General features: G+C 39.2%; 1 protein-coding gene across 2 annotated transcripts in view; it reads right to left on the reverse strand.

Moving 5' to 3' along the window:
* Positions 1-25,097, reverse strand: part of CSNK2A1 (casein kinase 2, alpha 1 polypeptide) — a 58,345-nt gene that overhangs the window by 20,303 nt on the left and 12,945 nt on the right. Inside the window, exons 3-4 of one of the 2 annotated variants that reach the window (XM_010841770.1) lie at positions 5,029-5,240; positions 2,656-2,767 (exon numbers count right to left, since the gene is read on the reverse strand). In XM_010841770.1, the coding sequence (XP_010840072.1) occupies positions 2,656-2,767; positions 5,029-5,129 (213 nt within the window). In that variant the 5' untranslated portion in view covers positions 5,130-5,240. The remainder of the gene's footprint in view (positions 1-2,655; positions 2,768-5,028; positions 5,241-25,097) is intronic. The other variant, XM_010841771.1, reaches the window with a different exon arrangement.

The following is a 25,097-nucleotide window of genomic DNA, read 5'->3' on the forward strand; positions in this document are numbered from 1 at the left end:
TGAAGCCCGTGTGCCCTAGAGCCCGTGCTCTGCAGCAAGATAAGCCACTGCACCACAACTAGAGAGTAACCCCCGGTTGCCATAATTAGACAAAGTCCATGCACACCAATGAGGACCCTGGGTGGACAAAAAGTAAAAAAAAAAGTCCAATGCAAAGTAGGCATTCAATAAATGAAAGCTATTTTATTAGACTAACCGTGAATTCCATTTTTAATTCAATCCATGGCCTCAGCCTTGCTTCTATTAGAATTCAGTACACTGGGTGGGAAGCTTAGCTAATTTTAAGTTTTCTTTTTGCTTCAACTATATCTTTTTCATCTGCTAGAGTATCTAGGAGATGTTTCTCCTCTCCAGGAAAGTCAAAGTGTTAGTTGCTCAGTTGTATCTGACTCTTTGCAACCCCATAGAGTGTAGCCTGCCAGGCTCCTCCATCCATGGCATTTTCCAGGCAAGAAAACTATAGAGTGGGTTGCCATTCCCTTCTCCAGGGGATCTTCCTGACTCAGGGACTGAATCCGGGTCTGCTGCATTGCAGGCAGAATGTGTACCATCTGAGCCACCAGGGAATCCCCTCTCTCCAGAAACTAATCCATTAATTTTTCTGTTTTCTACTACTTGCTATATCCCTACTGCTGGTTGATGGCAAATAGCTCCTGCTTTACAAACGTTTTTCCTATAGAATCCTTTAAAATCTATAAACTTACAAAAGCTAGTTTGTGATAAACCAGGCAAGTCACTTAAACCCTAATTTAATGTGATCAATGCAAATTTTGTCTTAATAAATGGAAGAAGATTTAAATAAAAAAATCTTTCCAAACCACCCATCACTAAAGGCCATTAATGGCTCCCAACAACCTAGAAGAGACAAAAATTGTAATTTTTAGGCTGGAAGGGAATGCAGAGGTTATCTTTTCCAGGTCATCACTATTCTCCCTTTCCAAGTTTACTTCCTATGTAAACTTCCATATGAAACATTTCTCTCACTTATTTCTTCCTCTCTTATCTTGTGCATTCTAGATTATGCTTCCCTCCCACCCTCCCATGCACACCAATCCAAATCTTCCTCACTCAGGCCCTGAAAACAGTTTCAGAGACCTTTTCCCAAGCACCACCACTGTCTTCTACACCGTAAGACTCACTATTTGTGCCTTTCATATGACTCTAAATGATCTATCACCTCAGTCTATCATATACTTTTCTGTAGGAATATCATTTTATAATTACATAAAACTTTGGTCTCCAAAGTATATATCTATATACAATTTTGTGCTTGATCCTAATAACTCTGAGAAAAACAGGTAAAGCCAGACTATCTCATTTTCACAGATAAACATGTCTTAAAAAAACAAGTACCGTGGCTAATCACTTTTAAAGTGGGATTAGAATCTAGAAGTCCGGATTTCAGCCTAGTTCTCTTTGTACACACAATAAGATATAAATACTTAAACTCTCTGGTTCCAGAAAGGTATACCAAAACACCCCAGAAAATTCATAGGTGCTCTGTGGGGTTTTTAATTTTTGAGGGAAGCACCAGTTACTACTTGTGGTCTGCCAGTCACTGAGCACACTACCACAGCTTGAGGTAGTTCAGCTTCAAAATTACACTGCACTACATTCTCTTTGATGGCATATCTTTGTGAAGCTGGGTTTTCAGCAGCTGCTGTGACAAAAAGTATTATGCAAAAACCAGTGTGGAACAGGAAATGAGGCTACCGATGTCCAGTGTGATTCCACCATATGAGAAGCTGTGTAGCAACGAATAGGTATACATATCCCAATAGTAATTAATTATGGTGACAGAAGAATACAACAAAATTACTTTTCTCTTTAACTTCATATGTATAGTTTTTTAAAAGGCTGCCAAGTTGAAACAGAAATACTATTTTTAGTTATTTGAACTTCACTTAAGAAACAAACCTGTTTCATTTGGCTTAGGGGCATCATCAAAGTTACTGAAGCAATATGGGTGCTATAAATTGAGAACGTCTGGGGCCCTCTGCTTCTCGTGTCAATTATGGAGGCGCTTCTGTGGTAAGGGACTGTATGCTGAGTTCCTGGCATGTGAGAACGTCTGGGGCCCTCTGCTTCTCGTGTCAATTATGGAGGCGCTTCTGTGGTAAGGGACTGTATGCTGAGTTCCTGGCATGTGAGAACGTCTGGGGCCCTCTGCTTCTCGTGTCAATTATGGAGGCGCTTCTGTGGTAAGGGACTGTATGCTGAGTTCCTGGCATGTGAGAACGTCTGGGGCCCTCTGCTTCTCGTGTCAATTATGGAGGCGCTTCTGTGGTAAGGGACTGTATGCTGAGTTCCTGGCATGTGAGAACGTCTGGGGCCCTCTGCTTCTCGTGTCAATTATGGAGGAGCTTCTGTGGTAAGGGACCGTATGCTGAGTTCCTAGTATGTGGCAGTGCACAGCACAGTTATAACTAAAGCAATCTGCACGCCAGTAGCCCACAGGCCAATGTGGCCTGTAGAGTGTTCTTCTATCTGACTTGAGTCAAAAAACTGCTCTTGCTTCAGTTTCCTGATTTGTCAAATGAAGATAATCTCTTCTATCAACTTCAAAGGAACAGTAAAATAAAGACATTAAAAGCACTAGAAAAATACCTTCAAATGCTACTTAAAACCTCTGAATTACAATCTTTTTGTACTTACCTTGAGAATTTTAACAACAACTTTTTCATTATTTGTGATGTTGATGGCTTCAAATACTTCACTGTATTTACCCCGACCTAATTTTCTAACCAGCTGGTAGTCATCTTGATTTCTGGGAACAAAAAGAATCAAAGTTACAGTGATTTACAAAGTTCAAATTATCAAGTACTAATTCAATTTACAAAACTGTCAAGTGTCAGTCGCTCAGTTGAGTACGACTCTTTTTGACCCCATGGATTACAGCTGCATGGATTATAGGCTCCTCTTTCCATGGGATTTCCCAGACAAGAACACTGAAGTGGGTAGCCCTTCCCTTCTCCAGGGGATCTTCTCCACCCAGGGATCAAACCCCAGCCTCCCACGTTGCAGGCAGATTCTTTATCATCTGAGCCACCAGAGAAGTCCATACAAAACTATACCCAGTAGAGTAAAAGAAATAAGACTATTTCAAATAATTCCTTAATTGTTTCTTTGTATTTTGTACGTTGGCCAATTAAAAATGTGTCTTCCAAATCCCAGAATTAAAAAATTAAAGTCTTTCAGTTATTCTTTCAAATCCCAAGCTGTTTATATTTCTACTGACATACCACACATAGATAGCTCGTATTGGGGTTTGTTATGTATGTTTATCTCCAACAACAGACAGCTTTCCCCTTGGAAAATAATTTTTATTATATTCCTGCCCCCCACAGCCTTGCCCACTGGTGGCATCTAGCAAGAAGTCAACATGTGCTGTAAGTTCAGCCACACTTTGGGAGTTGCTGATTTTTAATGGGTCTCTTTGCAGATAAGCGGCTTTCAAACATATAGGTCTGACCGCCAACTTGTTCTCCAAGGCTCTGAGGACAGTGCATGTACTGGAGTTTGCAAACCACATTACAGAACACGAGTCAGAGTCTGGTGCTCCTCCCACTACCTTCACCCACATTCCAAGACCACAAAGCAACATCTGAGGTGAAAAGGAATAAGGGAAAATGCCAACACTTTTTCTTTGTCTCTGCTTACAACTTAGAGGAGTTTGCTCTAAAGAATGACAGCCTTTTCAATAAGGCCTAAATGCTATTTACTCCTGCTGCGGACCCTTGAAAATCCAACATGTAAAAAATCCACCGTTCATTTTCCTCAAGCAACTATAAAGAAAGTGAATGAACAGAGAAGGCAAAAGGTACTACGGACAATGGACAATATAATAATCATCACAGGTCTAAGGAAGGAAGCTTAGTTCTGGTTGAGTTCTTTTCCTGTGGGAGGGCCCTAGATCAATGCAACCAAGCAAACAGCACTAAGCCAAAAACTCAAAAGGGTTGTTTAGTGTCATTTAAGCAGAACTAAGCACAATGCACTTAATTTGAAGACAGTGGCTGAAATTTCTGCAGTAAAACTCAGATATTCCTAGAGTCCAAAGCATGTGATATAAAGGAAAATTAAGATTATCAGTAACACTTATTGGCACTGTACCACAGTTCTTGATGGCATCTTTGAAGCACACTGTGCTTCCTTGTGCAGAGGCAATATACCTACTGTTAAGAATTACGGCCATCATCATATTCATCATCAGGATTAAAATGATAATTTTAATGACCTATGATAATTTTTGAAGACTGTCTGTAAACACTCACATGCTATGAAAATCACATGTGGACAAATATAAAATATAACATATAGGAGCTGCAGCTTTACTGAGTTTTCAAATTGCTATCTTTTGTATTTGAATATCAAAATAATTTTATCACAAAACATACAACCCGATCAGTTTTAGTAAGTACATACTATGCTGGGACAAGATATGCAAAAATCCAGATGAGACTGCACAGAGGATTAGAAGGGCAAATATAGCTGTTCAGGCAGACTGAAACTGTTCAGAATGGAAAAGGGGCTGAATTCCATGTTACACATGGCTAGTCTCATGATAAGGGCAAATGTTTTAAGATTTTAATTTTGATTCTCATCAGAAAGAGGACACCTTTCTGGAGAACTGTTTTATCCATCAGTATCATCATGGGACAACATTCTCTGACCTCAAAAATTCTTTTATGTAAGAGTCTAGTATTTTCAAACTCTCTCAAGTATTAATTCTCATCTAACTGCAAAGCCTTTAGCTGAGCAAGCTAACAGGTAACTTTGTTACCAGCTTTATGTATATATCAGAGAAAAAAATAATAAAAGATTGAAATGATTTTTAAATGATAACCCATCAAAACTGTTAATTTGCCAAAGCCAATAACCTGTTTCTTTATTGCAGAAGAAACCAAAAACTGGGTTCAATCTTGAGGTTTATAAATGCAGTCAGGGAATTTCTGACGTAAATTACTCAACAAATTCACCACAGTCAGCCCTTTGGATGAGTACAGTGAAGTGAATGGAAATTATTACCCCCATTCCACCACATGTGACTCGTAATCCCAGTACTCTCGGGGTCTGTGTGTATTAACATCTGTGTAAACTCTGGCTCTGCTTGGCACGGGTCCCGACATGTCAGACAGGTTGGCGGACAAAGCTGGACTTGGTATCTGGAGAGCTGGTAGTCACTGTGTTGAGAGGCAGCTGGGGAGTAAGACCTTGTTTCAGACCTGTTTTCTTCAAAACTGCAGAAACAAAACACATAAATGCCAAGGAACCATTTTTGAAAAGCATATGGGAAGAAAAAAAGTCATCTTACAGTAATGGTCTCAAGTATACCTCAGACTCTCTACTGGTTAACCAATGAATGTATCCCAACTGTGCCAATCAGTATTTCCTAAAACATGGGGAAAAAGTAAAACAACAGAACTCTAAGAAACATATCTAAGCCTATACTGGCCCTGATCCTATCCTACAAAGTAGCCTGTTACCTCCTCATCAAAAGCTTGGATGCTCTTGCAGTCTGAAAGCGAAGAATGGCATTGAGGTTACACCCATCACCATTGCTACTATTTACACATTCTACAAAAAGCTTTCAGCAGTTTTCTACAGCTCAAAGAGGGGTGCTAAACGGCTCTAGAATGGTGGCAAAGTTGAGTATAAACCTTAGTCTTACTCTAATATTTGATGAAACCAGGAAGGGAATAAACACTTGCTCTCATACATCAAAGTTCAATGTTATTTTATTATTTGGGGAACCTTATGTAATAATTGATAGGCTGGTGATCATCATTTGAGAAATACACTTCATTAAAAAAACATTAATTTTCTCCTGATTTATTTAATATATGAGCAAGCTTAATACAAATTGGTAATATATATTGGCTGAACTAACGCAAAATTTTATACCCAGGAAAAGCTGGTGAAATTTCAGAAACGTGCTTTCTACCAAACCAGTAAAAAATGAAGTCTCCTTCATCACCAACCACTCCAATCCAGTTATCTCCATTCTCTAAGAGTCCTATAGTGTTTCTTGATTCCCTTAACTCTACATTTAACTACAAATGTATTGAGGGAACTCCCCTCTGTTTGTTTGATGGGACACTGTCCAATGCATAAATCTGAATAAACACAATCATATTTTTTAAAAATGTAATGAGTCTCTAGGCCGTGCATATTTTGGCCTAGACTGTGTAACCTCAATCTAATTACAAGGAAAACACAAACAGAAAATGAGGAAGCTTCTATTAAGAAAAGTCAGGAGTGGGGAATAATATACTGTGCTCTCCAAAAATGTAAATATTATAAAAGATAAAGGAACCTAGATAGCATATTCAAAAGCAGATACATTACTTTGCCAACAAAGGTCCGTCTAGTCAAGGCTATGGTTTTTCCTGTGGTCATGTATGGATGTGAGAGTTGGACTGTGAAGAAAGCTGAGTGTTGAATTGATGCTTTTGAACTGTGGTGTTGGAGAAGACTCTTGAGAGTTCCTTGGACTGCAAGGAGATCCAACCAATCCATTCTAAAGGAGATCGGTCCTGGGTGTTCTTTGGAAGGAATGATGCTGGGGCTGAAGCTCCAGTACTTTGGCCACCTCATGTGAAGAGTTGACTCACTGGAAAAGACTCTGATGCTGGGAGGGATTGGGGGCAGGAGGAGAAGGGGAAGAGAGAGGATGAGATGGCTGGACTCACTGACTCAATGTACGTGAGTTTGAGTGAACTCCAGGAGTTGGTGAGGCCTGGCGTGCTGCGATTCATGGCGATTCATGGGATCACAAATAGTCGGACACGACTGAGAGATTGAACTGAACTGAAAGAGATATGGCAACTATATACAATGTCCTACCCTAGACTAGACTGTATCCTGTACTAGAGGGGGAGAAATGCTATAAAAAACAATACTATCAGGTCAAATGACAAAACTGGAATTTAGACAGTAGGTATGTACAAGAGTATACTTACACATGATAAAGCAAATGGGGTAACATGTTCTTTGTACTATTTTTATTTTGCTGAAACATGTTATTTTTAAAAACTATTGTAAAATATATATAAAATTTACCAACTTAAACATTTTTAAGCATACAGTTAAAAGGCATTAAGTACTTTCAAATTCTTGTCCAATCATCACATCCATCCATCCTCAGAAATTTTCACCATGCCAAACTGAAATTCCATACTCATTAAACACCGACTCCCTCGTCCCCGCGCTCCTAATAACCACCATTCTATTCTCAGTCTGACTACTCTAGGTAACTTATACAACTGGAATTGTAGACTACTTGTCCTTTTACATTTGGCTCATTTTTTTCATTTAGCAAGTTCATCCATGTTGTAGCATATGCCAGAATTTCCTTCCTCTTTAAGGCTGAATATCTCCATTGTACGTATATTTTTGTCTATCCATTGATTCATCAATAGACACCTGAGTTGTTTCTACCTTTAGGCTATTGTGAATAATGCTGCTAGAAAAAGTGATGTACAAATATCTTCTGGAGTTTCTGCTTTCAATTCTTCCGGGTGGAATTGTGGATCATATGGCAACGCTACCTTTAATTTCTTGAGGAACCAGCACACTCTTTTCCACAGTGGCTGCATCATTTTATATTCCCAACAGCAATGCACAAAGATTCCAATTTCTCCACATCCTCTCCAAGTAATAGCTTTTTAAAAAAAATAGCAGCCATCTTAACAGGTATAAAGTAGTATCTCATTGTAATTTTGACTGGTACTTTCCTAACGATTAGTGATACTGAGCACTTTTTCAAGTGTTTATCGGCCATTTATCTTATTCAGAGATGACTATGCAAGTATTTTAACTGTTTTTTCTTTGGCGGTTGGGGGGGGGGGGGTTAAGCTGCAGATGGTGACTGCAGCCATGAAATTAAAAGATGCTTACTCCCTGGAAGAAAAGTTATGACCAACCTAGATAGCATATTGAAAAGCAGAGACATTACTTTGCCCACAAAGGTCCGTCTAGTCAAGGCTATGGTTTTTCCTGTGGTCATGTATGGATGTGAGAGTTGGACTGTGAAGAAAGCTGAGTGCCGAAGAATTGATGCTTTTGAACTGTGGTGTTGGAGAAGACTCTTGAGAGTCCCTTGGACTCCAAGGAAATCCAACCAGTCCATTCTGAAGGAGATCAGCCCTGGGATTTCTTTGGAAGGAATGATGCTAAAGCTGAAACTCCAGTACTTTGGCCACCTCATGTGAAGAGCTGACTCATTGGAGAAGACTCTGATGCTGGGAGGGATTGGGGGCAGGAGGAGAAGGGGACGACAGAGGATGAGGTGGCTCAATGGCATCACTGACTCGATGGATGTGAGTCTGAGTGAACTCCGGGAGTTGGTGATAGACAGGGAGGCCTGGCGTGCTGTGATTCATGGGGTCGTAAAGAGTCGGACACGACAGCGACTGAACTGAACTGAAGCTGCAGGAGTTCCTTATATATTTTGGACATTAATCCCTTATCAGATATATTATTTGCAAATATTTTCTCACGTTCTGTGATTTGTCTCTTTTAAAAAAAAATAATTTTATTTACTTGTTTTTTGGCCGTGATGGGTCCCGGTTGCTGTGTGGGCTTTTCTCTAGTTGCGGAGAGCAGGGGCTACTCTCTAGTTCAGTCCACGGGTTTCTCAGTGCAGTGGCTTCTCCTGTTGCGGAGCATCGGCTCTAGAGCACAGGCTCAGTGGTTGTGGCTTATGGGCTTAGTAGCTCCGTGGCAAGTGGGATCTTCCCAGACCACGGATCGAACCTGCATCTCCTGGGTTGCAGGTGGGTTCTTTACCACTGAGCCATCAAAGAAGCCCTGCGGTTTGTGTTTGTAAGCTGCTGATTGTATTCTTTGATGCACAAAACTTTCAAATTTTGATGAAGTCTAATCTGTCTCTTCTGTCTTGTCTGTGCTTTTGATGTCCTATCCGTACTATTTTTATTTTGGTCTCATGTAAATTTGAAGTTACTTCCAAATAAAAAGTTTTTAAAAAACGAGTATTAGAAAGCTGAGGCTCATTTACCTCAGAGGAAAATTTGCCTACAATCACATAGCTACTTAATAGCAGAATAAGGACCAGAAACCGAACTTCTGTTTCTTGTGACAGTAACTTGTTTTTGCCAAGTAATCATAAACTAGTTAGATAACAAAAGCTAACATCTACAGGCATTCATTATGTGCTTTGTATGAATATTTCATAATCCTTACCACATGAGGAAATGGTAAGGAAAGGTTACTATTATTTCCAATTTACAGGATGAGGAAAATAGTGAAGAAAAGATTAAAGTAACTTGCCAAAGGACACACAGTTAGAAGGAGCTGACAATGTTCAACCAGACTACACATCAAGAGATAACTATTTACCTCTCAGGTTTGTGGTGATGATTCAGTAAGTTAATAAAGTGTGTAGAATTCTGCCTACTTGAGAACTCATTTACAGCAATCTGCACGTTCTCTCCACTTTGTATTTAAGTTGGAGCTTAGCTATTACACCAAAAGAGAAACCAGTGTTGTCTCCTTATACCTAGTTTCAGTGGCTTAAGGCTTTAGAGGAAGAGCATGAGAGACCAGAGCAAGGGTTAACGATATACTCCAGAAGTGTAGCAAACAGTGATACTCCCACTCCCCTCACAATACCTGAGGCCAAAAGATCCATTTGTCTACTTATGGATTCCCCCATTCATAAAACCCAATATAACCACCTCTGCTGACCTCTGCTGTCCCTTAAGTATACAATTTATATGGCCAGAAATTACAACAACATGGTTCAGATAGTTATTAAGAAGTGGACCAAAACTGCCTTTAAAATATTTCCAAATTATTTCTTTGGTTTTATAAAACACCCTGAGTGATAATAACCTAATTTATCTTTATCTAATATCGATTAATTATAAACAGACACATATACCCCAAACAAGCAAAAAACCAGAAAGCAGACACTTTTAACTTTCCTTTTTCCCAAAGAAACAAGGTCATTTGTGCTTTAGGGCTGTTGGTTTCTTGGTGATTATTATCCCTGCACTAAAAACAGCAAAAGACACTAGGGAGATGAGTAAAGGTGTGTGTATATGCACAAACAGCCAAAAGAGTAGAGACAACAGCATTAAGCCAGAAGAAATACTGTTCTGGGAATTTATAAATTATAATGATATTAGATACTTTTAAATTCTTACCTTCTTCTCTGCAACAGTATCTTCCTCTTCAGTTTCTATACTGCTTTAAAATTTATTCTTTCTGTTGATATTCTATACCTATAACACGACCTTTAACTGTGGGTCTCAAAGCTCTTCCCCTATGAACTTAACAAGTTTACAAAATCAGCACAAATTTAATAACTGGGATTAGATGCAATAGGGTGATGAAATGAGCAGTCAAGTCCTAGGTTCAAATCCCTAATTGACTGCAGGACCTCTACTGGGCTTCTTCCAGCTTTGATTCATCACTTATAAAACTTGTCTAATTGCACTTACTCAAGTGAGATATTCTTCTAAAAAGGGCTCAGAAACACCAAATACAATGTAAATTAACATTAAATGCTTACTATACCATTGTTGTGAAAACTAATAAGCAGAAGCCTGGCCTTTAAAGGCTGTGCTCTTCAATTTTAGTTTTCTTCACTTCATTTACAAAAATTATAGGAGTTGAGGTTAACTCCCAGCCTCTGAGAGCCAACTTATGGGTGGACACGCCATTACAAAATGAGACTCATTTCTCCATGGAAATCATCTGACTCAAGTGGAAAATATTCCCGAACTCCTTTAATAGACCAAATATCAATCACACTCTAACCACCAAGTCTTCGGCTCTCATACAGCCTTGGTATTCTCTGAGAAGAGCAGAGCAAGACTATTCACTAACGAAACTCCTGAGATCCTCAAATACCTGCTTAACTGACATTTGCAGCTTTGTGCCTCATCAACAGGGACCTAATTTATGAACAGGGGGATTTGATCCTCCACTGGGAGGACAAATGGTTGTTTTGCAGCAACTCAAAGCAGTACTTTACTTTATTGTCATGCATACCAAGTAATCTGCTTAGAGTAAGAGTCATTCACATGAATTTCAAATAGCTGGCCTTCGTTAATTATGTGGGGAGAAGAAAATGGGTGTGTGTGCATGTGTATATTTCTGAACTACATAGCCCAGCAACTTCAGATAAGTAAAATGGTACAAGGAGGGGTGAGGGAGGGTGATGGAACGGAGTAAAGAGGGGATGTGAAGATGGAAAAAAGATGATAAAAATTATTCTAACTCAGAAATACTACTTCACTTGCACCTCTATAAATATGTATGGATATTCACATGCTCTATACAGTCAGCAAAACAAGACCTGGAGCTGACGTAGCTCATATCATGAACTCCTTATCGCAAAATTCAGGTGTAAATTCAAGAAAGCAGGGAAAACCACTAAGTCATTCAGCTATGACTTAAGTCAAATCTCTTATGATTATACAGTGGAGGGGATGAACAGATTCAAGAGATTAGAACTGGTAGACAGAGTGCCTGGAGACCTATGGACAGAGATCCATATTACTATACAGGGGGTGGTGGCCAAAACCATCCCAAAGAAAAAGAAATGTAAAAAGGCAAAATGGTTGTCTGAGGAGGCCTTACAAATAGCTGAGAAAAGAAGTGAAAGGCAAAGGAGAAATGGAAAGATAAATTCAACTGAATGCAGAGTTTCAAAGAAGAGCAAGGAGAGATAAGAGAGCCTTCTTAAGTGAACAGTGCAAAGAATTAGAGGAAAACACAGAATGGGAAAGACTAGAGATCTCTTCAAGAAACTTAGAGATACCAAGGGAACATTTCATGCAAAAATACACAGAAGAACTACACAAAAAAGGTCTTAATGACCTGGATAACCACAATGATGTGGTCACTCATCAGAACCGAGCATCTTGGAGAGTGAAGTCAAGTGAGCCTTAAAAAGCATTATTATGAATAAAACTAGTGGAAGTGATGGAATTCCAGCTGAGCTATTTCAAACCCTAAAAGATTATACTGTTAAAGAACTGCACTCTATATGTCAGCAAACTTGGAAAACTCAGTAGTGGCCACAGGACTGCAAACGGTTAGTGTTTTTTCCAATCCCAAAAAAAGGCAATGCCAAAGAATGTTCAAACTACTGTACAACTGTGGTCATTTCACATGCTAGTAAGGTAATGGTCAAAATCCTTCACGCTAGGCTTCAGCAGTACATGAACCGAAAACTTCCAGATGTAGAACCTAGATTTAGAAAGGGCAGAGAAACAAGAGATCAAACTGCCAATATCTGTTGGATCACAGAAAAAGCAAGGGAATTCCAGATAAACATCTACTTCTGCTTCATTGACTATGATAAGGCCTTTGATTGTGTGAAAAATTCTTCAAGAGATGGGAATACCAGACCACCTTACTTGTCTCCTGAGAAACCTGTATGTAGGTCAGGAAGCAATGGTTAGAACCAGACATGGAACCACGGACTGGTTGAAAACTGGGAAAGGAGTATGTCAAGACTGTATACTGTCACACTGCTTATTTAATTTCTATGCAGAGTACATCATGCAAAATGCTGGGCTCAATTAATTCCAAGCTGGAATCAAAACTGCCAGGAGAAATAGCATCCTCAGATATGCAGAAAATATCACTCTAATGGCAGAAAGTGAAGAAGAACTAAATAGCCTCTTAATGAAGGTGAAAGAAGAGAGTGAAAAAGCTGGCTTAACATACAAAAAACTAAGATTATGGCATCTAGTCCTAACACTTTACAGCAAATAGATGGGGAACAACTAGGAACTGTTTACAGATTTTATTTTCTTGGGCTCCAAAATCACTCGGGATGGTGACTGCAGTCATGAAATTAAAAGACCCTTGTTCCCTGGAAGAAAAGCTCTGACAAACCTAGATAGCAAAAAGCAGAGATATCACTTTGCTGACAAAGGTCTGTCTAGTCAACGCTATGGTTTTTCCCGTAGTCATGTATGGATGTGAGAGTTGGGCCACAGAGAAGCATGAGCGCTGAAGAACTGATGCTTTTGAACTGTGGTGGTGGAGAAGACTCCTGAGAGTCCCCTGTACAGCAAGGAGATCCAACCAGTCAATCCTAAGACTTCCCTGGTGATACAGGAGTTAAGAATCTGCCTTCCAATGCAGTGGATGTAGGTTCCATCCCTGGTCTGGGAAGATCCCACATTCTGTGGGGAACTAACCCTGTGTGCCATACCACAGATCCAGCAGAGCCAAAAATAAAATAAATAAAAATAACTAATTTAGGGTTAAAACAAACAAACAAAACCACCAGTCAATCCTAAAGGACATCAACTCTTGATTATTCACTGGGAGGACTGATGCTGAAGCTCCAATACCTTGACCACCTGATGCTGGGACTCATTGAAAAGACCTTGATACTGGGAAAAATTGAGGGCAAAAGGAGAAGAGGCAACAGAGGATAAGATGGTTGGATGGCATCACTAACTCTATGGACATGAGTATGAGCAAACTCTAGGAGACAGTGAAGGACAGGGATGCCTGGCATGCTCCAGTTCATGAGGTTGCAAAGAATTGGACACGACTTAGCAACTGAACTACATTTACATGCAGCCTAACAAGAAGGAAATACAGGGATGAGCTAAATCTCTCAACTACAGATTTGGTTCTTTCAGACATTCCTTCCTTTGTTCATCCCTTTAACTATATGAGCATCTTCTATGAAGAAGTACTGTGCTAGGCTGTGGGAATATAATAATGAGCAAGGCAGAAAAGGGTGAGATGAACATGCCTTTAAGATTTTACCTATAGATTAAGGACAATGGAAATTCATTGAAGAGTTTTACACAGACAAGTGACCTGTATGTACATTTTGAGTAAGTTTATTCTGGCTGGTGTGAGACAGGCAGAGAGAATACATTTGGGGAAACAGGAAAGTTATCAACAGTAGCCTATGTGACAGAGATGATGAAAGCCTGACCTATGGTGGTAGCAATGGAGATAAAAGAACTAATTAAGATGAACAAAATTTATCGTGTAAAATCAACAGCTCTGGGTGGACTGGATTAATGGTGTAAGAAGTGGAAGTGACTTTCAGATGTCTGGCTAAAGAGACTGTTGATGCCGTTCAGGGAGATAGAAAACACTCTGGAAGACAGCTCACAAGTCAGCTTTTGAACGTAAGGTTAGAATGGTTCTTTGACATGTTAAAAAGAGAACTGAACAGGCAATTAGGTATTACAAGTCTGGAGCTAAAAGTTTTCCAGCTTTAAAATATCTACCCCCCACCTCTCCCCTAGTATTCTATGTGGCAGGCATTTCTTTTCCTAATCTACAGGTAAGAAAACAGCCTAAGTAAATTCAGCAGCTTTACCAAGACCATCCAGTAGAGATGGAGCTGGGATTCAAATCCCAGATGACTGGTCTTCAAGGTGTCTTTACATTCCTATCGAACCTACCACTTCCTACATCATATGGTAGTCTTCAAACTTTAATTTCCTTATTATGCCTTTAACTCCTTGAAGTCAAGATTCACTATCTAATCCATCTTTTTACATTACAGTACCCAGCCCAAGGCATTGCATTTTGTAGGATGTTCAGTAAATATTATTCATCAATTAAATCAATGTTGGTTTCTTATCCAAAAACTGAAACATAAATGAAGTTGCCTCCAAAAGGCAGTGTACCCCTAAACACTTCAGGTCATCTGGTACAGAGCTAGAAAAACTAAAAGATTAACTCAAGGGCTCTTGAGTAATTCTTCCTTCCACTCTCTCCCCCTTCCCAATACAGCTTTTTCTATCAAATAACAGGGCCACAGTTAAAATTTGTCTTTTTTTCACACAACAATTAGAATTAAGAGAATACTAAGAAATCTAGTTTAGCAATTTTTACAATGGCTTATCTGAAAAGTCAGGGAAACTGCTTGAGTTCTGAAGGTCAATTCTCCTATCTACCACTCACAATCAAGTGTACCTTAAAAAATATATAACTTATAGAACAAGCATCACCTTTCCTTTTAATTTCTATTTTAAATGACCTTACTTAGTCTTTCCTGTCCCCATGTAATGCATAATAGATGCAACTTTTGTGGTTAACAATTTCAGATCACTTCTATTTCAAAAGCCCTCAGACTAACTGAAGACATGGCTAAGTTTTGTCCGTTAAGTTTAGCCTAATAAAAGCCAATTAATCAACTATGAAAAGTTATCTTGTTAACAAAAGTTTCCCAACTAAAGTCAGACTACAACTGCAACCAAAGCCAATTACATGGCTCTGATTGACCTATTCTTTAATAAAATGCAAGGAAAACTTATTAAATCATCAGGCTAAAATATATACTGTCAAAATCATAAGTTTATTGACATAAATGTAACAGAATTAATTAATTTCAATAATAATTCCTTTTGCCCTCTTCAGCCAGTCTCTCCCTCTAATCTCTTCTACTCCATTTGATTTCCGTTTTTCAATCTGGTAACTAAAAAAGAAAATTATAGGCTTAGTAAATGGTCCAATATCAGAAAACTGCATAAGTCTAATCAGTTATTTGTGCTAAATATATTTTTATGGATCAATTTTCTAGTATGAGAACTGGAAAAGATTATTCTGAAACTTTCAACAATTTCCAAGCCGTGAAACAGTTCTAGGTCTTTTAACCCTAAAATTTACTGATGGTCTCCATCTTAAAAAAATTAAAATTACCCCTTCCATCCCTCTATCAACCATGGTGAACAAACAACAGCTCATAATCATCCAGACAGGACAAAGATGAATTCTACCGTAAAGAATGAGGAATGTGCTTATACTGCATTGACTACATGATTTAGGTCTTCTCGTTTAGAGGAAAAGCAGTTGTATGAGGAAAAAACACCTTTGAAGCAGTGGCAGACAATGACCTCTTCTCAGCAACCAAGCAGCATAAATTAGTGAGAGGATTTGTGGAACAAACTATGTATATGTTTTTGCCTTGTTGTAGAAGCAAAAGCAAACATTTAGTCATACAAACTTGTCCTTTCCTCTTTCAAAGCAGCACTGTTTAGAAGGCCAAATGAATACCAAAAGAGCCTAAGTAGTTAACACTACACAAAATTACTTGTTTCAAATGTCCACAGTTGCTTTTAATTTCTAATTATCTACTCCTTTCACATCAAGAGCAGATGTTCACTCATTAAGCATTTATCTAATACTTACTATGTACCAGGAAACATGCTTGATTGCCAGGAAGGGATCTTTTCTCTAGGCCCTAGAGAATAAAGAGAAAGTAACTCTGCCCTCCAACAAAGAGAACAGACCATTACAATCACAAGCAATCAGTACTTGAAAGAATAAAGTCAGGGTACTCTTGCAGGAATTGAAGGGAAGTCAAGTCACCCACCAACCCATTACCGTGCATTCAATAAATATCTGTGGAGTACCTCAATGTTTGGGAAAGGCAGTCAAGGAAGAAATAACACCTATACTCAGTTTTGAAGGATGCACAGGAATTATCAGGTGAAAAACACCAAAACAAGAAATCACAAAGCCCTTCTTTAAGCAAGTTAGGAATTTTAAAGACTGTAATTTGTATCCCCAAATGACCAAAAGCTGGCATACCCTGTAGTCCTCTATAAGAAGCATATCAGATCAACAATCTTTTAATATCTGATTTAGTGCACTCTACTCCACTGCTACTGTGTGTGCCTCTCTCCTCTGTCCTGAAATAATGATTAATTCACAACCACTGCACTCGAGATCTCATTCTTTCCTTTTCTACTCCTCAAACAAATCAGTTCTACTGTAGAGATGCCGAGGTCACAAAGGAAAATGCCTAGAAAGGGCAAGTAGCTAGAGTATGTAGATGATCCTTAAAAGTGTGATTCCTTCTCAGTTTTAAAAATAAGAAATCAAGGTTTTTGCAGGTAACTCCTGTTTTCAGTAATGGCAGACTAGGTGAAGTTTCCTACTGAGGAACGAAGATAATGGCTTTAACACCCCCCCTCCCCACCACTTCCCTCTTCCTATGCTCATCTGTCTCACTTAAAAAAAATTTTTTTTTTAATCAGAGAATAATTGCTTTATAATAATGTGTTGGTTTCTGCCATACATCATCATGAATCAGCCATAGGTATACATGTATCCCCTCCCTCCTGAACAACGCCCTCATCTCCCTCCCCATTCCATCTTCAAGGTTGTCATAGAGCACTGGGTTGAGCTCCCTGTGTCAAACAGCAAATTCCCACTTGTTATCTATTTTACATAGGGTAATGTGCGTGTTTCCATGCTATTCTCACAATTCATTCCACTCCTTCTTTCCCCGAGTCCACAAGTCTGTTCTTTACATCTGACAAACAAGCATACAGCCAGAAGTGAAGAGAAAATGAGAACTCAGAGAAGAAAGCAAACAAGGAAGCACAAAGGGTCTTTGTTTGATCCCCTAAAATTAGAACGTTGTTCTGACAGAAAGCAAAGCCCCAGGGTTCTGACAAGGTAAGGAGTCATAATAAATAATGAATACATATTCATTATTTAAAATTTATTCATAATTAGTAAACAGGTAAATAAATGGAAGGGAGGAGGGAAGGAGGGAGGGGAAAGACGATTTGTCACAATAAGCTGAGACTTCAGAGTCACAATCTTAGGGTGGAAGTGAACAGAAAGTAAAAGATTCAGGGAAGAGTTACAGTCCTACTACAGAGGGAGTATCTTCAGTGAAGCCTGTTTTAAGGTGACCTCTAGATCACCTGTGTCCACAGATAACCTGACACGAGCAAGTTCTCTGTGGAGAAAACAACCTTGCTATGGGCTTCAAATGAATCTTATAAATAAATAATTTTTCAAATACAACATCCAGCTTGTAACAGAGTAAGAACTAGCAGAAAAAGAACATTTAACAACAAAAAAAAAACCCTACAGACTTCTGATCTCAAACTCAAGGAAACAACTACGTTGACCACCCTTACAGAAATGAAATAAACTTCAGACTATCTGCAGGGAACAGAATATTTTAAAAATAGCCCATTTCAGGGCTTCCCTGATGGTTAAGAATCCACCTGCCAATGCAGGGGACACGAGTTCGATCTCTGCTCCGGGAAAATCCCACATGCTGTGGAACACCTAAGCCCAAATGCCACTACTGAGCTCGCGTGCTGCAACTATTGAAGCCCATGCACCTGGAGCCTGTGCGCTGCAACAAGAGCAGCCCGTGCAATGAGAAGCCTATGCACGGCAATAAGGAGCAGCCCCCACCTGACACAACTAGAGAAAGCCCGCGTGTAGCAATGAAAAGCCAGTGCAACCACACAAAGAAGTGAGATACACTATATATTAAAATAGTCAAATAAAAAAAAAAAAGACAGCACCAAAAGCTGGTGAGGATGTAACAGAAACTAAATTAGAGCAACAGAAACTGACTGACTTCTGATGAGACTATAACATGGTACAGGAACCTTGGAAAAATTTGGTCACTGATTACAATGTTACATAAACACTTACCATAAACTCAGCATTCCCCCCCAGGTATTTACTCAAGTGAATGTATGTTCACACAAAAACCGGCATACAAATGTAGACAGAAGCTTTATTCATAATTGCCAAAAAAAAAGGGGGAAACAACCAAGATGTCTAGGTGAATGGATAAACAAATGGTATAATTACACAATGGAAAATAAGTTATTTATTTGTACAACATGGATGAATATTAAATATATATTTGTTAAGGAGCCAGATCCAAAAAGCTAGATATTCTATGTTTCCAGTAAGACGTACCGAAAAAGACAGAACAAGAATGACTGACACATGGAAATGCTACTGTTCTGTTTACTATTAATTTGCTACTCTAAGTATTCTCAAAACCCACAGAACTGTCCACGACAAAGAGTGGACATTACTGGTTGCAAATTCCTAGCTCCGTCCAATGAGAGCACCTAGAAGCTGTGCTAATGAATAGCAACAGGAATCAGTAGCGTCCAAACCTTGGTTTCTCAATACCTTTCTCCAATAAAAAGGAATGAGGGCTCTTCAGAGAAATGGCTGATTCTAGGATTGAGTCAGGGAAAATATAAGAAAAGGACATAACTGGTAAAAATCGAAATACAGCCCACAATTTAATTAACAGTGCTAATTAACAGTGTATCAGTGCTAATTTCTTAGTTCAATAAAGTGTCATGGTTATGTGATATGTTAACTTTAGGGGAAGTTGGGTGAAAGGTATGTGAGGATTCTATCTTTGCAACTCTTGTAAGTTTAAAATTATTTCCAATTAAAAGTTAAATACAGACAATACTACGTGCTAGAGAGATATGGAACAATTGAATACTCTCTTACACTGCTAGTGGGAATGCAAACTAGTATAGCAAAGCCCTTCTGGAAACAGTTTGGCAGTTTCTTAGAAAGTTACAAATTTTCATATAACCTGGCAACCCTACCATGTTCATAAAGCCTATACAAGTGCATTTACAGCAGCTCAACTAATAATCACCAAAAAAATCTTAAATGGATAAGCAAACTGTTGTCCATCCATACAGTGCCATTCTACTTAACGATAAAAAGGAACTGACCACTGGTATACATAATTTCAATGAATCTCAAAAGCAATAAATAAGCCAGTTTTCAAAATATTATATATTGCCTGATTCAATTTATGTAACATTCTCAAAAAGATAAAACTATAATAACTGAGAATAGAAGAGTGGTTGCCAGAGAATAGGGGTGGGAGGCTGGGTAATATTGGGAGGTGATAGAATTGTTCTATGTCTTGGTTGTGATGGTGGCTACTTCCCTGGTGGCTCACACAGTAAAGAATCTGCCTGCAAGGCAGGAGACTGGGTTTGCTCCTTGGGTTGGGAAGATTCCCTGGAGAAGGGAATGGCCACCCACTACAGTATTCTTGCCTGGAGAATTCCATGGACAGAGGAGCCTGGCAGGCTACAGCCCATGGAGTTGCAGAGTTGGACACGACTGAGTGACTAACACACAGAAAGGAAATCAGTTTTACTGTATATTAATTAAAAAAATAAAATTTAAAAAAGGGGGAAAATTCTATCATATGCCGTATCCTAAAACATAGGATAACATGAGGGACAAATTTGAAATATTGAAAGGAAAAAGACTTAGCAAAGCTGATACAAGAAGAAATGAAAATCCTGAATATCTAGCCATTTCCATTTCAATCACTATGATAATTGGCTATCACTTTTCAACCTCCTTTCCATCCTGCTGCTGCTGCTGCTGCTAAGTCGCCTCAGTCATGTCCGACTCTGTGCGACCCCATAGATGGCAGCCCACAGGCTCTCCCGTCCCTGGGATTCTCCAGGCAAGAACACTGGAGTGGGCTGCCATTTCTTTCTCCAAAGCATGAAAGTGAAAAAATAAAGTGAAGTCGGTCAGTCGTGTCCGACTCCTAGCGACCCCATGGACTGCAGCCCACCAGGCCCCTCCGTCCATGGGATTTTCCAGGCAAGAGTACTGGAGTGGGGTGCCATTGCCTTCTCCTCCTTTCCATCCTAAGCTATGCAGTTTTCCTACTGCGTAGCTTAATATTTCTATAACACTTTTTATCACTGTGCCTAAGCCATGCTGAATATGTTTCATGAATATTTGATGAACTGATATTAAGACAGCAACAGACAATATACTGGCAAAAATCAAACCTGTCTGCATATGGATCTGCTCCTCTTCAACAATGAGAAAAGCAGTTTGGCTGTACAGTGGGTATTTGATCTGTAGCTGATTTTAAAGTTGCTCTTCGGTCTTACATGTAAATTTTATCACACACATCACTAACACCAGAAGTAAAACAGTCATACTATCACTTCCCAATGAGATATGAATTTAGTCAATATGTGTGGGAGATGCTTCTTTAGAGCCATGAGCTTTTATGAGGCCATGTAATTTACCCATGTGATGAGCATCCTTGATAGAACTACAGAAGCAATATAGTGCTCTGTTACTGAAAAACATGAACCTTGAATTTATAAGGCCTCATGAGGTGGTAGAAAGAACAGGAACACTTGAGCCATGAAGACCAAATATGGCTCTGGGACTGTCATTTAACCTATCTGATTCCACTGAGGAAACTGCAGGATATAAGGAGTAACAGTCTCTCCCTCTCCCTCCTTTATTATCATGGAGGCAGGTTACCTAGGAGACAATCATACTTCTTGCAGATGATCAATAATCAATAAAAAATAGGGTGGGTTGTCCTCAATTCAGTTCAGTTCAGTCGCTCAGTTGTGTCTGACTCTTTGTGACCCCATGAATTGCAGCACGCCAGGCCTCCCTGTCCATCACCAACTCATGGAGTTCACTCAAACTCACGTCCATCGAGTTGGTGATGCCACCCAGCCATCTGATGCTCTGTCGTCCCCTTCTCCTCCTGCCCCCAATCCTTCCCAGCATGAGAGTCTTTTCCAATGAGTCAACTCTTTCGCATGAGGTGGCCAAGTACTGGAGTTTCAGCTTTAGCAACATTCCTTCCAAAGAACACCCAGGACTGATCTCCTTTAGAATGGACTGGATGGATCTCCTTGCAGTCCAAGGGACTCTCAAGAGTCTTCTCCAACACTACAGTTCAAAAGCATCAATTCTTCGGAGACTTGCCAAAAACAAATAGGTTGGAAACAGGACAGCAAACATCATCTATCCAGCTTCCAAATCTAAAGAAATGTGAATGTCTATACCTATACTGTTTCTTGGGATTTAAAATGATCACTTCTGAACATAACAAGCCCAGTGAAAGTGAAAGTCACTCAGTCGTGTCCAACTCTTTGTGACCCCATGGGCTGTAGCCTACTAAGCTCCTGTCCATGGAATTCTCCAGGCAAGGATACTGCAGTGGGTAGCCATTCCCTCCTCCAGGAGTTCTTCCCAACCCAGGGATCGAACCCAGGTCTCCTGCACTGCAGACAGATTCTTTACCAGCTGGGCCACCAGGGAAGCCCAGACCTATGTAATACCTTTCCCATGTTACAACAGGTGAATCTGAACAACTTTTACAATGTCACAGAGGGCAAGTGACTTTAAAATATTCTGTCTAGATTCAAAACCTATTCATTCTGCTTTACAGCAAACATATATACTCTATTTAGCTCATGCAGTCTCTTTTCATCCAGTTTTTAAAGCTGAGATAAAATCCACACAACATCACATCTATCATTTTAAAGTGCACAATTCAGTGGTTTTTCTAATGTTTTTAACATGCAACCATCACTACCATATGATTACCTTCACTTCCAAAGAAAACAAACATCCCACAGTAGTCACTCCTAATAACTCTCCACTCCCCCCCTCCACGTCTTAACAACTATTCATCCGCTTTCTGTCTTTATAGATTTGCCTATTCTGGACATTTCATAAAAGCAGAATCACACAATACATAACTCTAAGTGTCTGGCTTCTTCCATTTAGCATGTTTTCAAGGTTCATTCATGATGTAGCTTTATAATAGTTCATCCCTTTTTACAGCTGAATCCACTGTAAGAATATACCACATTTTGTTCATCCATTCATCAGTTGATGGACATTTGTTTTCACTTTCCGGACATTATGACTAATGCTGCTATGAACATTCTATGCAAATTTTCCACAGTGTTTTTAAAAAGTCAATCAGCTATTAAATTGAATTATGTGTTAAAGATTTTCATGATAAATAATTAGTATTTTTAAGTGTGATTTGATTGCCAACACTAAAAACCAAATTAATGTTCAGTTTCTTATAAGAAGAAATGAGAAAAGATAGGTAGGTCTGTCTTTTTGCTAACAATGATTCTGCATTCCGGCACTGATCACATCACTTTGGATCTGCTGACTGATTATGCAGTCAAAGATGCCATAGGTAAACCTGGACAATTCTACACATTTATCTTACTGGCCTGACTCCTGCAGGTATTTCAGTTAGCAATCCCTGACCTTCACTAAACATATAAATTTATAAATATATAAATAAAACTATTTAAAAAAGATAACTAGGGAAAAACAGGCAAAGAAAATGTTCAGCATAATCAGATGCAACAGTAATAAGCCCATTTAAGCTCTCAATTTAAGACCATTTGCTCCTTGATTTAGTTTCCATCACTAGTTCAATTAGAGCTTAAAAAACAAAAATCATGGAGTAGTTCGCAGTATGTTTTCAGCCAATTAGAAAATATAGAACTGACTAAATTTATAGAAAATTTTCAGTGATCAAGACCCTCCTCCCTCTACTCCAACAGCATATATTGCGTATCTCTTCCATTTAGCACTGTCACTGTACTGTTTACACATCTGTCGCCCTAGCCAAACAAAGCTTCAAAGGCAGAGAATATTGCCTTTGCATCCTCAGGAGTCTACCACTGAAGCTGACACACAGAATACCATGCAGAAAACATTTGTTGGATACTGTGACACCTAAGCAATAAAAAACAAAGCAAGAGGTATAATTCTCCCAGACCGCAGACAATACTATGTATGTATATATGTGTGTATGTGTTAGTCGCTCAGTTGTGTCCAGCTCTTTGTGACCTCATGGACTGTAGCCTGCCTCTGTTCATTGGATTCTCCAGGCAAGAATGCTGGAGTGGCTTGCCATTCCCTTCTCTAGGGGATCTTCCCAACCCAGAGACTGAACTCGGGTCTCCTGCTCTGTAGGCAGATTCTTCGCAGTCTGAGCCACAGGAAAGCAGACAATACTACAAAGCTACAATAATCAAAACAGTGTGGTATTGATACAAAACCAGCCATATGGATCAATGTAACAGAATAGGGCCCAGAGATAAAGCCACACACCTAGAGGCAATTAATCCTTGACAAAGCTGGCAAGAATATAAAATATTCTTTCTCAGCAAATGGTGCTGGGAAAGTAAATCAATGAAGTTAGACCACACCCTCATACTATGCACAAAAATAAATTCAAAATGCTTTATAGACTTAAACATAGGACACAACTCTATAAAACTCCTAGAAGAAAATAAAGGCAAAATATACTCTGACATAAATTGTACCAATATTTTCTTAGGTCAGTCTCCCAAGGCAAAAGAAATAAAAACAAAAACGGGATCTAATCAAACACATGACTTTGCACAGCAAAGGAAAACAACAACTAAAGAAACTGAAAAACCAAACCAAAACAAAACATGAAAAGACAATTTAAGGAATGGGAGAAAATATCTACAAATATTTGCAAATTGACATGGGCTTAATCTCCAAAATATACAAACAGTTCATACAACTCAACAACAGCAAAAACAAACAGACCTTAACAGACATTTCTCCAAAGAAGACATACTAATGGCTAGAGCGTACGTGCATGCTAAGTTGCTTTAGTTGTGTCTGACTCTTTGCGACCCTATGGACTGTAATCCACCAGGATCCTCTGTCCATGGGATTCTCCAGAAAAGAATACTGGAGTGGGTTGTCATGCCCTCCTCCAAGGAATTTTCTCAACCCAGGGATCACACTTACATCTCTATGTCTCCTGCATTAGCAGGTGGGTTCTTTACCACTAGTACCATCTGGGAAGCCCTACAGATGGCCAGTAGATACATGAAAAGATGCTCAACATCACTAATTACTAGAGAAATGCAAATCAAAACTACAATGAGGTACCACCTCACACTAGTCAGAATGGCCATCATTAAAAAGTCTACAAATAACAAATGCTGGAGAGGGTGTGAAGAAAAGAGAACTCTCCTACCCTACAGGTGGAAACATAAGTATCAAAGGTAAGTTTGATACAGTTATTATGGAAAACTGTATGGAGGTTTCTCAGAAAACTAAAAATAGAATGATCTAGCAATCCTACTCCTTGGCATATACCTGGACAAAACTGTAATTCAAAAAGATATATGCAACCCTACATTCATAGCAGCACTATTCACAATAGCCAAAACATGGAAACCACCTAAATGTTGATCAACAGATGAAGGGATAAAGAAGATGTAGTGTATACACAATGGAATACTATTCAGCCATAAAAATGACATATGCAGCCACATGGATGCAAGATTATTAAAACTACATGAAGTAAGTCAGAAAAACAAATATCGTATGACATCAGCTGTATGTGGAACCCAAAATATGGCACAACTGAACCTATCTACAAAACAGAGAAAGCCTCATAGACACAGAGATCAGACTTGTGGTTGCCAAGGAGGAGGGGGGAAAGAAGAGGGGTGGGCTGGGAA

Source organism: Bison bison, unplaced genomic scaffold (genome assembly GCF_000754665.1).
Source record: "Bison bison bison isolate TAMUID 2011002044 unplaced genomic scaffold, Bison_UMD1.0 scf7180017864167, whole genome shotgun sequence".
Lineage (NCBI taxonomy): Eukaryota > Metazoa > Chordata > Mammalia > Artiodactyla > Bovidae > Bison > Bison bison.